At 40.1% G+C, this 14014-nt stretch overlaps 1 protein-coding gene across 1 annotated transcript in view; it reads right to left on the reverse strand.

Annotated features, from left to right (window-relative positions):
* Positions 1 to 1658: 1658 nt before the first annotated feature.
* LOC108795843 (cytochrome P450 2G1-like) overlaps positions 1659 to 14014 on the reverse strand; it is a 24589-nt gene continuing 12233 nt past the window's right edge. The window contains exons 6-10 of the mRNA XM_018567161.1: positions 13786 to 13791; positions 10907 to 11048; positions 10508 to 10695; positions 3120 to 3261; positions 1659 to 1921 (exon numbers count right to left, since the gene is read on the reverse strand). Of these exons, the coding sequence (XP_018422663.1) occupies positions 1734 to 1921; positions 3120 to 3261; positions 10508 to 10695; positions 10907 to 11048; positions 13786 to 13791 (666 nt within the window). The 3' untranslated portion in view covers positions 1659 to 1733. The remainder of the gene's footprint in view (positions 1922 to 3119; positions 3262 to 10507; positions 10696 to 10906; positions 11049 to 13785; positions 13792 to 14014) is intronic.

A 14014-nucleotide genomic window follows, 5' to 3' on the forward strand; every position in this document is an offset into this window, starting at 1 on the left:
GACCCTGTGATAGTAGATATCGGTTGAAGTTTTGTGATAGTAGAGATCTTGCAGTTGCCTGCAGTGTGAGATGATGGCAGGTCGGGCCCTGTTACGAACATGACTGAACCTGAGACTGCTATTCCTGTACCCCTAAATTTGACTAAGCATGTGCTACTAAGGGATATCCTGATAGGAGGAGAATGCAGAGTGACACAGAGATGAGCTTATCAGTCTGCTGCTTCTCCTTTCATGTCCAGTCACAGGCTGGGGGAAGGACAAGACCTGTAAATGTCTCTTAAAAAAAAAAGATAAATAAGCTTTTTTTTTTTTTTTTATGACAAGAGACTGTGTATGTCTCTTCTGTCATAGATGCGTTTACCTACCTGTTATACTTGTTTTCCCTATAAGAGCTGTGCATGTGTAGCTTAGTGTACAGCCCCGGCACAAATCTGTACCAGGATAAAGTAACCCCTGTATACATGCGCGGGAGTTACATGACCGTTATGAAGCAAGATGGCTAAAAACTCCAGGTGAGGATGGAAGTGCCAGCAATGGAAGGGGGTCACATTGCAATGTAGTAGTGCAATAATGCAATAATAATAATAACAATGCAATATTGTGTTATGTATATTACTGTTGTATGGGGGTTTAATTCCACTTTTAGTGCAATAGATAAACAGACAGGCATAACTGTGCAGTGTGGCAGAGCTGTGTAAGTCTCAGGACCTGGATGGACAGAAATACAAATCCTTTGGCAGGTAAAACCGTTCTCATATATGTATTTCATTTTGGCCCAATGTAAGTATACATATTTTATACCTGTAAGGATCCTACACACTGTAGAGCTATTAGATTGCTTTACAGGGATCTTCTGGGTCCGGTACTGGCTCTGTGCTGAATGACTTCCCCTGAAAACACAGGGAGTCATTCGCTTGGCAGAGAGGTGCATTTAGAGAATGCCTCGTAATTTGAAATGTGCTACTACTCGCTGAATCATTGGGGGAAAAAAGCTAAAAAAATAAATCTAATGCAGCCATCACATTTAAGAATTGATAACACGGGACTGTATTTTCTTCTTCGGTCAGAACAGTCCCATGTAATTTATTGCACTGTTTATGCAAGTCAGCTCTTGAAATTAGTTCACATATACAGAAGGTGCTTTGTTGTTTCCGGTTATACCAGTTAGATCCGCAAAGCTACACTGTCTTCACTGTCATTCCCATAAGATATATGTCAGTATAAGCACTACAATGTATCATGGCCCATAATAGTCCTTATAACCATTAATATTTGTACCCACAGTAAGCATGATTGTATAAAAATATCCTGCAGATAGAGTTACAAAAGTTGAGTGTGTATCACATATTTGTTATCTTTCACTGGTTGTCCATGTCTTGTATTACTGGCCAGTATACGCATCCTTACGGGCTTGCCTCCAAACACAGTCCAGACAGGAGATATATGATGTCCTCTCCATCGGGCTGCCTTCATCCAGCAAACATGCCCTTTTACAAGTGCAATCCATCACCAGTTCCATCAACAAAACAAGTTCTTTATTTATATTATAGTTTATAACGTTTTCAATATTGGACTAAAAAAAATGTCCTCATAGATTTTGTTAGAAGGGTTTCTTCTCTATATTATTTTCATGAAGGAAGGAATAAACCTTCTGTTACAGAATCATTTTTAGTTCACAGGCCGGACAGTTGCCATGGGACCCATCCCTGTATATAAAATACTACAGCCAGAGTTCAGTTTGAGCGAGGAATGAAGGCCATCTTGTATGATTTTGGAATATTCCCAATTCCTGATACATCTGGGCTAAGATCCAGATCCTCCTGGGGCACTTCTGACATGAGTGTAAAGTTTTGTAGGATAATAACTATGAAAATAAAAATCTCCATTCGGGCCAGAGCTTCACCCAAGCAGTTTCTCTTACCTGTGGTGGAATAAAAGGTAGTTTATATTAAAAATATCTACAGTCACTTCTGTGAAATCAGCACCAATCCTTTCACTTTGGGTAAACATTAGAGAGCAAAGCTATGTAAAAGTCTAGATCTTCTCTGCAACCATCTTTGAGAAAACCCAGTACCATGAAGTCTCTTGGAGTTTTTACTGCTACTTTAGAGTCAAGGGTGTAGCTATAGACATAACAGGCCTTAAGACTGCTATGGGGCCTGGAAGCATAAGCAATTCAGAGTTGCCTGGCTGCACAGTAAAGTTTGCAGGTGGCAAAAGAGTTTGGACAATACATTTTGAAAAATATATAAATATTTTAGGAATTTTGCAGTGTGGAGGCTAGTCTAAGGGTTAACTTTTTAAAATCCTGGAGTTTCCCTTTAAGCAAACATTAATGTCACTTTTCATGAAGTGGGAAGATATGTACAACCCCCTACTGTGTGCTTTTATCGTTTCATTAAAAAAAACACAAAACAGAAAATTCTCAGCCATTTATGTTAATGGTTTCCTTTCATTCCAGACCTAACATAATTACATCCACCTAACCAACCTCTCAGTGTCTGCAACCTCCCTCTGCCAATCCCTCCACTGGCTTCCAATTGCCCAAAGGATAAAATTCTAAATATTAACAACCACTTACAAAGCCATCCACAACTCTGCCCCTGGCTATATCTCAAACCTTGTCTCAAAGTATCACCCTAACCGCCCCCTACGCTCTTCCAAAGACCTCCTGCTTTCCAGCTCCCTCGCCAACTCCTCCCATACTCGCCTCTAGGTTTCTCTAGAGTCTCTCCCATCCTATGGAACTCATTACCCCATCCTGTCTGACTATCTCCCACTGTGATTGCCTTTAGGCTATCCCTAAAGACTATACTCTTCAGGAAAGCCCATCCCACCTCAACCTAACCGCTCAACCATCACGTTCTCAAACAATTCATTCTCACACAGCTACCTCCTCATGTATGACTGGCACCTCCTTTTTAGATTGTAAGCCCTCAGAGGCAGGGCCCTCCTTACCATCTTGTCTTGAATTGTATTGTCTTCCTTATATTGTCTTCCTTGTATTGTCTTCCTTAATATCTTCCTTATATTGTAAAGTGCTGCGCAAACTGTTGGCGCTATATAAATCCTATATAATAATAATAATTACAATAAATGTTTATTTACAAGGCACATACCTGCAGCAAGAGGCATGAAGGCATTGCTCTTTTTAAATTTACCATTTTCGTCAAGGAAATTTTGGGGGTTAAATTCATTTGGGTATGAGAAAAAATTGGGGTCCTTCAGCACGGAGGTCAGCATTGGAAATACATTGGTGTGCTAAAAAAAATATATAAATAGAAGTAAAGAGATTGTATAATAAACGTTTCAGATGGTAATACATATTTGTTTGTCTAGATCAGAGGGTCAGCAACCTAAAGCACAAAATTATTTGATATTTGTCATTAAAGCGTAATATTATATTATTATCTAGTCTGTAGTGTGCCTGCCTTGTTTGGATGGAAATCCGCATTTGGATTCATGTATAAGTTTGAACAACTAAGCCATAAAAGACAGGCATCACATAAACTATAAATCCAGTTTACTGTTCAGTACACAGTAGCAGTAAAAATGAACATGTTTGTGTGTGCAACAGTTAATATAATAAAATTAATAATAATAATTTTAATAATAATAATTCTGTTTGACCTGCCAATAGCAGTACAACTATGATTGCAAAAATGAAAACTATATAGCTATTGTTCACTGGCACACTAGTTGTCTAATGCTTGTAAATTGACAAACAATATAAAAAGGTTGCCGACCCCTAACCCACATAAATAGGCCTGCACAAGCCCACAAGCTTCAAAGTATATCAAAACCCAAGGGCAAAAATGTAATATATTGAAGTTTAGCAGTCCTCAGATGTGTCTGTATCTGTTTTCTTTACTTCAGGCTATTTTTCTTTATCTTCATGTGGAGAACCTACCAGTAACACATGTCATAGGGTGGCAACACCTACTCAGCCTACTAGATCTATGAAGGAGCAGTGTGGTAGCCCTAGGACAGGGAGTATTTTAGGATTACAGAACACCTTGGCCTCTCCTCATCTTCATGACATAGGGAAAAGGTGTGTTCCTTAGTTGGTATTCCTTAGAGATAGTTAAGAACAGTTAAGCAGCAAACAACGTTGTCAGCTCACAAGATTTCTAGCAGGACCAACAAGCTGTTTTTTTTAAAAACAAAAAAATCTGAAATGGTATATTTACATAGTTACATAGTATTTGAGGTTGAATAAAGACACAAGTCCATCAAGTCCAACCTATTTTCCTCTCATTCTTAGGCGTATTTGTACCCCTGTATATTACGGTCTCTCAGGAAATCGTCCAAAAGTTTCTTAACCCCTTCATGACTCAGCTAGTTTTCAATTTCTGTTCATAAATGACTGACACACTTTTTACATTTTTGCTGTGTGATTCTTCCACAGCAGTAATATACGTTCTTACTAAATGTACCCACACATATTATATATAGTTTTTTAGAGGACAGATAGGGCTATATAATTTTATCACATATGTAACAGATGTCAAATAGAGGATCGCAACTTGCGGTCCTGTATTTGCATGTAATGGCTTTATTATTTCATTAATGAAAGGAAGAAGCTTTTACAAAAAGCTTAATTATTTAATTAATAAATGCCATAATACTGAGGCATTCATTAATGACTGGTAACTGCTGAGAATCAGCTGTTACCAGCATTACAAAGCCTGATATAACTCGTCACGTACAGTGTACGTGGCTAGTCATATAGGCACTTCGTGACGGGACGTACATGGTACGTCTCCCGTCATGAAGGGGTTAAACAATTCCACACTTTTAGCTGCAATCACTGCCGGCAGCAGTGAGTTCCAGACTCTAACTGTTCTTACTGTGAAGAACTCCCTTCGCCCCTTGTGCTGAAATTTTTCCCCCACTAATTTTAGGTGGTGGCCTCTAGTTGTTGTTATGGAATTAATCTTAAAGAGTTTGTTACTAATGTTGCTGTCACCATTGAACATCTTGTACATGAAAATCATATCCCCCCTTAATCTCCTTACTTCCAACGTGAACATGTTTACATTTTGTAGTCTTGTGTCATAGCTCAGGTTCTCCATTCCCCTAATTAGTTTGGTTGCTCCCTGCTGGACTCTCTCAAGCTCAAGGACATCTTTTCTGAGTACTGGTGACCAAAACTGGACCTCGTACTCCAGGTGAGGCCAAACCAGCGATCTATAAAGTGGTAAAGTTATAGACTTGTCTCTACAATACATCCCCTTCTTAATACAGGACATGACTCTACTTGCTTTGTTTAAAGCAGCCTGGCACTGTCCCCTACCATTCAGTTTGTGGTCTACCATGACCCCCAAATCTTTTTCTATTTCTGACTTCCCTAGTGGGACACCCATAATTGTATAACCCATTTGTTTATTTTTATTCCCAAAGTGCATTACTTTGCATTTATCTACATTAAACCTCATCTGCCATATACTTGCCCATTCCCCTATTTTATCCAGGTCCTCCTGTAGTGTTATACTGTCTTGGTCCAATTCTAGGACCCTCCCTATTTTTGTATCATCTGCAAACACTGAAACATGACTATTTACATGTTTGCACAGAGCCCTGAGGCACACCGCTCATGACACTAGCCCAGTCTGAAAAGGTTCCATTTATGGATACTCTCTGTACGCGTCAGCGTAGCCAGTTCTCTATCCACGTACACACCACTTCATCTATGCCCATAGATCTCAGCTTGTGTAGAATGCGTTTATGTGGTACCGTATCAAAAGCCTTTGAGAAATCCAGATATACCACATCCACAGGTCTCCCTCCATCTAGATCTCTACTTATCCCCTCATAAAAAGTTAGCAAGTTAGTCTGGCAGGAACGGTCTTTCCTGAACCCATGCTGGTTGTCGTTAACTATGCCATTATTCTGAACAAATTCTACCAAATAGTCCTTAATCATGCCCTCCAGCAGTTTACAAACTACCGATGTAAGACTAACTGGTCGGTATTTCCCCGGTTGGCATCTTGCCCCCTTTTTGAATATTGGAACTACCGTAGCCCTCCGCCAATCATTTGGGACTCTACCGGTCATTATGGAGTCCTTAAAAATGAGGAATAACCTCGCTTAGTTCCTTAAGTACCTTGAGGTGTAAATTATCTGGTCCCACTGCTTTATTTGCATTAAGTAGTTTAAGTCTTTGTTGTATCCCGGTTTCCGTCAACCACATAGGTATATTTTTTGTTGAACTATATGTTTTATCATGGACGTCAAGCCCATTTCCCTCCTGAGTGTATACTGAGGAGAAAAAAGTGTTCAGCGCCTCAGCCCTCTCCTTGTCATTTGTGACTAACTTCCCGTTTTCGTCCTTTATTGGGCCTATCTGTTCCTTTCTCACCTTTTTACTATTAATATATTGGTAGAATTTTTTTTTTTCTTTACTAACTGTGGCAATATGTTTTTCGCACTCTATTTTAGCTTCCCGGATTACTCGTTTGCATCTTTTATTACATTCCTTGTAGTTAAGGAACGCCAATGCCGTCCCCTCCATCTTATATTTTATAAATGCCATTCTCTTGGCCTTGATGTGTTGTTTTACAGTTTTATTTAGCCATTTAGGTTTAGTCTTTGATCTTTTTCTTTTGTTACCCAAAGGTATGCACTTAGAAATAACCATATGTAATGTGTTCTTAAAACTGTCCCACATCTGGTCCGAGTTTAGGTTGTGAAATAAGTTTTTCCATTTTATGTCCCCCACTAGGTGGCGCAGCTTATCAATGTTTACCCTTCTGAAATTTAGGGTTCTTGTCCGTCTAGCCCACGCCCCTTTCCTGTATTCAATAGTGAAAGTAATCACATTGTGATCACTATTACCCAGTGCCTCCCCAATTACAACATTCTCAATTAACTCCGCATTATTAGTGACGATTAGTAATTTCTCCTAGCTGGAACCTCCACCATCTGTTCCATGAAATTGTCTCGCAACATGTTCATAAAATGGCCCGACTTTGTAGAACCTGGGGTGCAATTTGCCCAATTGATGTCCGGGTAATTGAAGTCGCCCATCACGACTACATGCCCTCCCTCCCATCTATTTCTATTAGGGAGTGTAGATTTGCTTCCGCCTCCTCCCCTATATTTGGAGGTTTATAGCAGATACCCACAATAAGTTTGCGGCTATTGTCCGTCATATCTAGATCTAGCCATAAGGTTTCCACATCTTCTCCATTATTTGACGTGATATTGTCCCTAAATATGCATATTTAGATTATTTTTAACGTAGATGCAATACCCCTCTATATTAGTAGCCCAATCATGTGTGCCGTCTAGCCAGGTTTCCGCTATACCCACTATATCGAAGTGCTCTTTGAGTAGCCTAATTTCAAGCTCTTCTAATTTATTTGCTAGACTTCTAGCGTTGGTGTACATACATTTAATTCCTGTCTTGTTATGGGACAAAAGTTTATTTCCTTCTTGTTCCCCACTATTTTAATTATTCTGCCTTGATATAGGTCGTCATTTCTAATTATATTAACTTTGGCCAAAGGATTTACTACATTGACTGTTTTGACTATGTTAACTGTGTTGACTGGAGTGAGCCCACTATTTACCCCTCTGTTACTTCTTTCTGTATTATTTTTATCCATGTTTAGTTTATCATCATTTAATTTATGTAATTCTATTTTTCCCCCTCCCCCATTATCTAGTTTAAAAGCTCCTCCAGTCTTTCTGCCATTTTTCCCCCCAGGAATGCTGCACCTTCCCCATTAAGGTGCAGCCCGTCTCGGCTGTAGAGCCGGTAGCCGACTGTGAAGTCAGCCCAGTTCTCCAGGAAACCAAATCCCTCCTTCTGACACCAGCTCCGGAGCCACTCGTTAAGCTCCCTCAACTCGCGCTGTCTGTCCGGAGTGGCTCGTGGCACCGGCAGTATCTCTGAGAATACTACCGTGGAGGTCCTTTCCTTCAGTCTAGCACTTAGGTCTCTGAACTCCTTTTTTAAGACACTCCAATTTCCTCCTATTTTGTCATTGGTGCCGATGTGCACCATGACAACGGGGTCGTGCCCAACCCCATCTAGTAATCTATCAATTCGTTCCGCAATGTGTCGAACACGGGCCCCCGGTAAGCAGCACACTATTCGACGCTCGCGGCTCCGATGACAGATTACCCTGTCAGTTCGCCTGATGATGGAATCTCCCACCACCAGGATCTGCCTCTCATGACCCTCCATCCGGCTCCCATCCTCGCCGGAGCAGTCACTCCCCCTGCGGATGGAGGATGCGTCCTGCTCCAGCAGTGCCCCCCCCTGAACTAATATCCCCAACATCCTGCAACTTGGCATATTTATTGGGGTGAATCAGATCAGGGCTGACCTCTCCCGCACTCTTCCTTCCTCTGACCCCTCCTTCTAACACCAACCCAGCTACCCACCTCAGGATCCTGCTCCTCCGATCCCCCCTCCTCATCCAGACCACCCTTCACGACAGCCTGGTGCGTTATGTCCAGACTCTTTTCCATGATGGTTATGCTCCTTAGTGTTGCCAGTTTCTTGTTTAGATCCAGAATCTGGGTTTCCAAACAAACAACTCGCTCACATCTAGCGCAAATGTATTCCTCGAACGCATGTTCAAGGAATGCATACATTGCGCACGACATGCACCTGGTAGCATACCCACTCATGGAAGACATTATTTTATTCCACCCTTTTTTTATTTTACTTACTTTTTTTTAATGTATAGGATTAATTATTTGTATATTTATTTATGTATGTTTAGCGGTTCTCAAGTGGCTCTTTCAATACCTGTGGTTAAATTAAAATACATCCTTCCTCGGGTATAATTGCACTACCTCCCTAGGGTTTAAATGACCCTATCGCCCTGGGATTAAATTACAATACCACCCTGCTGTTAAATTGCAATAGCGCCCTGGGTTCAATTAAATTAGCGCCCTGGGGTTAAGTTGAACTAGAGCTCTGGGGTTTGACTGCCCTAGCGCCTTTGGCTTAAATTCCACTAGCGCCCTAAGGTTAAATTACACTAGTGCCCTAATATTAATTTATACAAATGCCCTGGGTTTAAATTATGCAACTGCTCCGGTGGTTAAATGACACTTGTACCCTGGGGTTAAATTACTCAACTATCCCGGGGTTAAATAGACTTTCGACCCTGGTATTAAATAACTCTACCGCCCCTGGGTTAAATTACACTGGGTTTTAAGTATACTGCAATGCTACAGTTCTGCGGTTTAAATACTACAGTACCCAGTTTAAAAAATCACAGTACTGGGGTTAAAATACTACAGTACTGGGATTACAATTCTACAGTACTGGGGTTAAATTATACAACCGCCCTTGGTGGTTAAACTAGCCACTACCCACTTACAAACTACACCCTAAAGGAACTCCCCCTCTATTTCATACGACCTTATCTGGCAGTTCCTCTGCTCCGTTTCACCAGTTCTCTCCTCTCACCAGGTCAGGTCCCGTCCACAGATTTAACAGGTAAAAGGGTGTTATGTTGGTATGCTATAAGGGTACTATGAGGGTACCATTGGTAGGGGTACATACTCTTTAAGACGGCTTCCAGAGCATTTAGTTATATAAATATTGACATCAGCTTTTGATGCTTAGCTCTGACCTGTTCCTTGTATTTCTCACTATTGGCCTATAAGGCTGTTCATAATAATTGCCAACCAATAGTAAGGGGGCCTTAAGCTCAGTTCCAAAATCATGTTAGTATTGCATAATTGAGCAGCCTAGTAATGATTTGTTGTAATGCAAATCTGCTCCAGTTTTGATAAATTCCCCCCCATTGTGTTTGCAACACACACTTTATCATGCACAGAAAGCTCTAAATTTGAAAGTAATTCATTTTACTATTTTAGCATATCTTAACCATCATTGGTTTATTCTCTATTAGACTGTTATGATAGTTTTACTGTCACAACTGCTTTGCTATGTTATCAAAAATGCTTGTAAACAAGTTACCAATTTTTAGTATTACTATATGATATTGTTTTTACTACCCCAATGAAGAAGTACAATACCCCAAACAAGTGTTTGAGTTTTTTTTCTTGCTGAAATAACACTACAACATATCCAAAGCTGGGTGTTCTCATCTTCTTTTGATCAATGTCTCAGCCAATTAACAGAATGTAGCTTGCACACATTCCTACAAGCACACCGTTGTCTTATACAAAATAACTTTGTGCCATATGTTGGTGGAATGAGCTGCCTCTACACAAAGGGACTTACAGATCACTTTATTTTCCAATAATCAAGCAACATTACTGATGGCACCTCCAACTCAGTGAGGTACATGATGTAATTGTTGTAAATTTGTGCAAACATGACAAAAATGTGTTCTTCACCGCTATGTCCCCCAATCTTTGTAGGCAATATAGTTTTAGGTTTTATTAGAGTTTTAAGGCAACATGGTATATGTTCACCCTTAGCCGGAGTCTCCAGACCTCCATCAGCCCATGCAAGGTAACTACATGATTTATAAGGTATCTAAGTCACAAGATCCTAATGTAAGACATCTACCTTGGGTAAGAAGTACCCTCTAAATTCCACATCGCTTGTAGTTTTTCGAGGCATGCCCATAGGAATCAGGTCAATAAATCGCTGTATTTCATGGACCACAGCTTCTGTGAATGGCATTTGGTTTCGGTCTTGCACTTTGGGAATCCGATCATGTCCAATGACATGTTCAATCTCTTTGTAGACTTTGGCTGTAAGACAGTTGCTAGTGACTGTTGTATAATTTAACACACAGAAAATATACATGGAATGTGAATACTAATGCATATATTTAAGAAAAATGTTTTGAAGTTCAAGATCTTTTACTAGACCTTTTATTTGCAGCCATATTCTGTTACATAAAAAAATAAGCTTACCCTACATTCTCGTGAAGAAAAGAACAACATAGACTGTAATACACACCAAGCACTTCGGGATATTTCATAAAAATATGGAGAGCATAGGTCAGTGTTGAGCTTGTGGTCTCCACACCAGCAAAGAAGATCTGTAGAGTGCTGTTCACCAAGTTGGTCATATTGTATTCAGTGTGTGGGTTATTTTTATCCTAGAGACACAAGAATGAATAAATATGTAATATTCTGAAACCTATGGCAAGATTGAGGGTGGGGATAAGGGAGAATGGATTGTATGGAGAATTTTCACAACTGAAAAGATATTTCATAATAGCAAGCAGATACCTGTGTTTCTAGAGTAGGTCCACACTCTCCCTGCCGGATTTATAATTTAAAATATATGTAAAAATGCATAGTGAATTTCTCTTTGTGAAACATAACATTGAAAATATTTTGTTATATCTGGTTGGTAAGTGCAAAATATATGTATTGAGCCTGCCAGAAATCTTGGGAGCTGATAACTTTCTGTACTCTCAGCCTGTGCTGCACTTTTTTCAGTTGCATTGTTACCAGCTATATATGTGGAGTATAAAACACACACTTATCTTATGGAAGAGAAGAGGGAAGGTGTTATATAGTGCTGTCCTATGGTGACAATGTTGCTACTTCTCAATTGATACAATACAGGAAGGTGAGCATTGCCACCCACGGACAGGAGGTTTATTACTGGCAAAATCGGAAACAACAAAAAATAGCCTAATAAAAGAAAAATAATACAGCCATCAAATCTATGGACTAGTAGGATGTAATATTATACATTTTTGTTTCTGGGTTTAGATGTGTTTTAATTAACATTTTGCAAAATACACCAGGAGGAGTTTGAACACTCTACAGTAGACTTAAAATAACCTGAGCACTGTGGGAGTTATTGCTAATAAAGTTTCCAGGAGATGTGTTGTCAGTAGACTTGTGCTCCGTCAAAAAATTAGTTCCGTTTCGTTCCATTTCGGAATATCCGTTATTTCGTATTTCGTAATTCGTGTCCGAAACTCAATTCGGATTCGTACGAAATATGAATTTTCGTTAGTTTCGGCACATTTTCGTAACTGTACGAACATTCGTTATGATGAAGTTAAAAAGCAAAAATACCTTTGTTAATATTGGAGTCGATGTGGTAGTTGTTTTTTTATCCGAAATACGAATTCCGTTAACGGATTCCGGATCCGAATTTCGTATTTCGTATAAAAAAAAAACTACCATCAACTCCAATATATTAACAAATGTACTTTGCTTTTTAACTTCAATATAACGAATGTCCGTAACGGAATGCAATTCCGTCAATGGAATTTCGTATTTCCTGCCTGTGTATTGTAATGCAACCCTCAGCAGCAGCGGATCCGTATTTCGTATTAAAAAAAAAATCTTGTCATGTTGTTCAATAGACATGTGCGATTCGGTTCGTTCCGAAATTCGTTTTGGATGAATTTTCGGAAATTCGGAGATTCGGATGCATCCGAATTCCGAATTAAAGCTAAGACGAATGCAAACGAATCCGAAATTCCCGATTTCCCGAAATTCATTATTGGACGAATTTCATTGCAGCAAAACGACATTAGGAAAAAACATTTACCTTCTACAACATTTCTATAGTTAAAGTACAGAAGCAATAGCGTAGAGGTTAGAGGACAGGTGGATAAAGATTTTCTTTTTTTTTTCCTTTTGATTTGGCATTCTCCTATTGACCTAAACCAGGCCAAGTGCCCTCGGCATTGGGAGGGTGTCCCCATGCCGATGGGGACAAGGGCCTCTTCCCCACAACCCTTACCCGGTGGTTGTGGGGGTCTGCGGGCAAGGGGGCTTATTTGCATCGGGGTATCCCTTTAAGGGGGCACCCAGATGCCGCCTCCCCCATGTGAACGAGTAAGGGGTACTTGTACCCCTACCCATTCACTAAAGGGTTAAATCAAATAGTTAGTAAAAAGTCCAGACTTTTGACAAAATCCTTTAATTGAAAAAAAAAAACAGTTAATTTTTCACTAAATAGTGGCTATAGTGTAGTGATTAAAGCACAGGATTGCCATTGATAAGGTCGCAGGTTCTATTCCAGGGCAGGGAGAGTAAAGTTTTTTTTTCCTTTGCTTTTGAATTGGCATTCTCCTAACATTCCTACCAGACCTAAAGGGTCTGGTATGAATTGGGGGGGAACCTCAGGCTTTTTTTTTTTAGTTAAATCAAATAGTTAGTAAAAAGTCCAGACTTTTGACAAAATCCTTTAATTGAAAAACAAACAAACAGTCAATTTTTGACTATTCCTTTAATAATTTATTTTTTTTTTAAATGGCTCCATCGATGTAATCCAGAGTCAGGATCAGGATGCAGCACCCCCGCCAACCCGCCGAAATAAAAAAAGTCCTGCCGCAGACGACCACACGAATCCGACGAAAACTAGCCACAAAAAAATGACATTCAGTTTGAAAGTCAACAGATGGGCGGAGCGAGCCATGACGTCACGGCTCGCTACGCCCATTTGACATTCTCAGCTGTCAAATGCTACATATTGCATTCATATATATCAAATGCTTCTATGGTTAAAGTATAGAGGCTATAGTGTAGTGCAGGGGTCAGCAACCTTTTGCACACCAAGTGCCATTTCTGAAACCATCAGACAACCGGGTGTCAGTCACAATAGCACGCCATAGTGTTAGATACATTTCAATTTTTCCACTCATAGCTGTACTGCTAATAGTAAGTTAAACTCACATTTTTTTATGTGTTTACCTTGCCATTAGCAGCACATCTATTAGTGAAAAAAAATTATAACTAGTGCACACATAAACCATATTCATATTTACATGTGCTGAAAAGTATACTGGACTTACAGTTTTAACACGATCCCTGTGTCTTTATTTGATGGCTCAGTTGTGCTATGTCTGGCCTGTAGGATGTTACTTTCAGCTGGCCATAGACCAGCACCAATGCATTCTTTGAATGCCAGACCTCAGATAGCAACAATGCCCTGCAGACCACCTCAGGCCAGCAAATATGCCCTGCAGATCTCAGGTCAGCAACAATGCCCTGCAGACCACCTCAGGCCAGCAACAATGCCCTGCAGACCACCTTAGGCCAGCAACAATGCCCTGTAGACCTCCGGCCAGCAACAACGCGCTGTAGCAGACAA

Source organism: Nanorana parkeri, unplaced genomic scaffold (assembly GCF_000935625.1).
Source record: "Nanorana parkeri isolate BGI_ZX_2015 unplaced genomic scaffold, ASM93562v1 scaffold1015, whole genome shotgun sequence".
Taxonomy (NCBI): Eukaryota; Metazoa; Chordata; class Amphibia; order Anura; family Dicroglossidae; genus Nanorana; species Nanorana parkeri.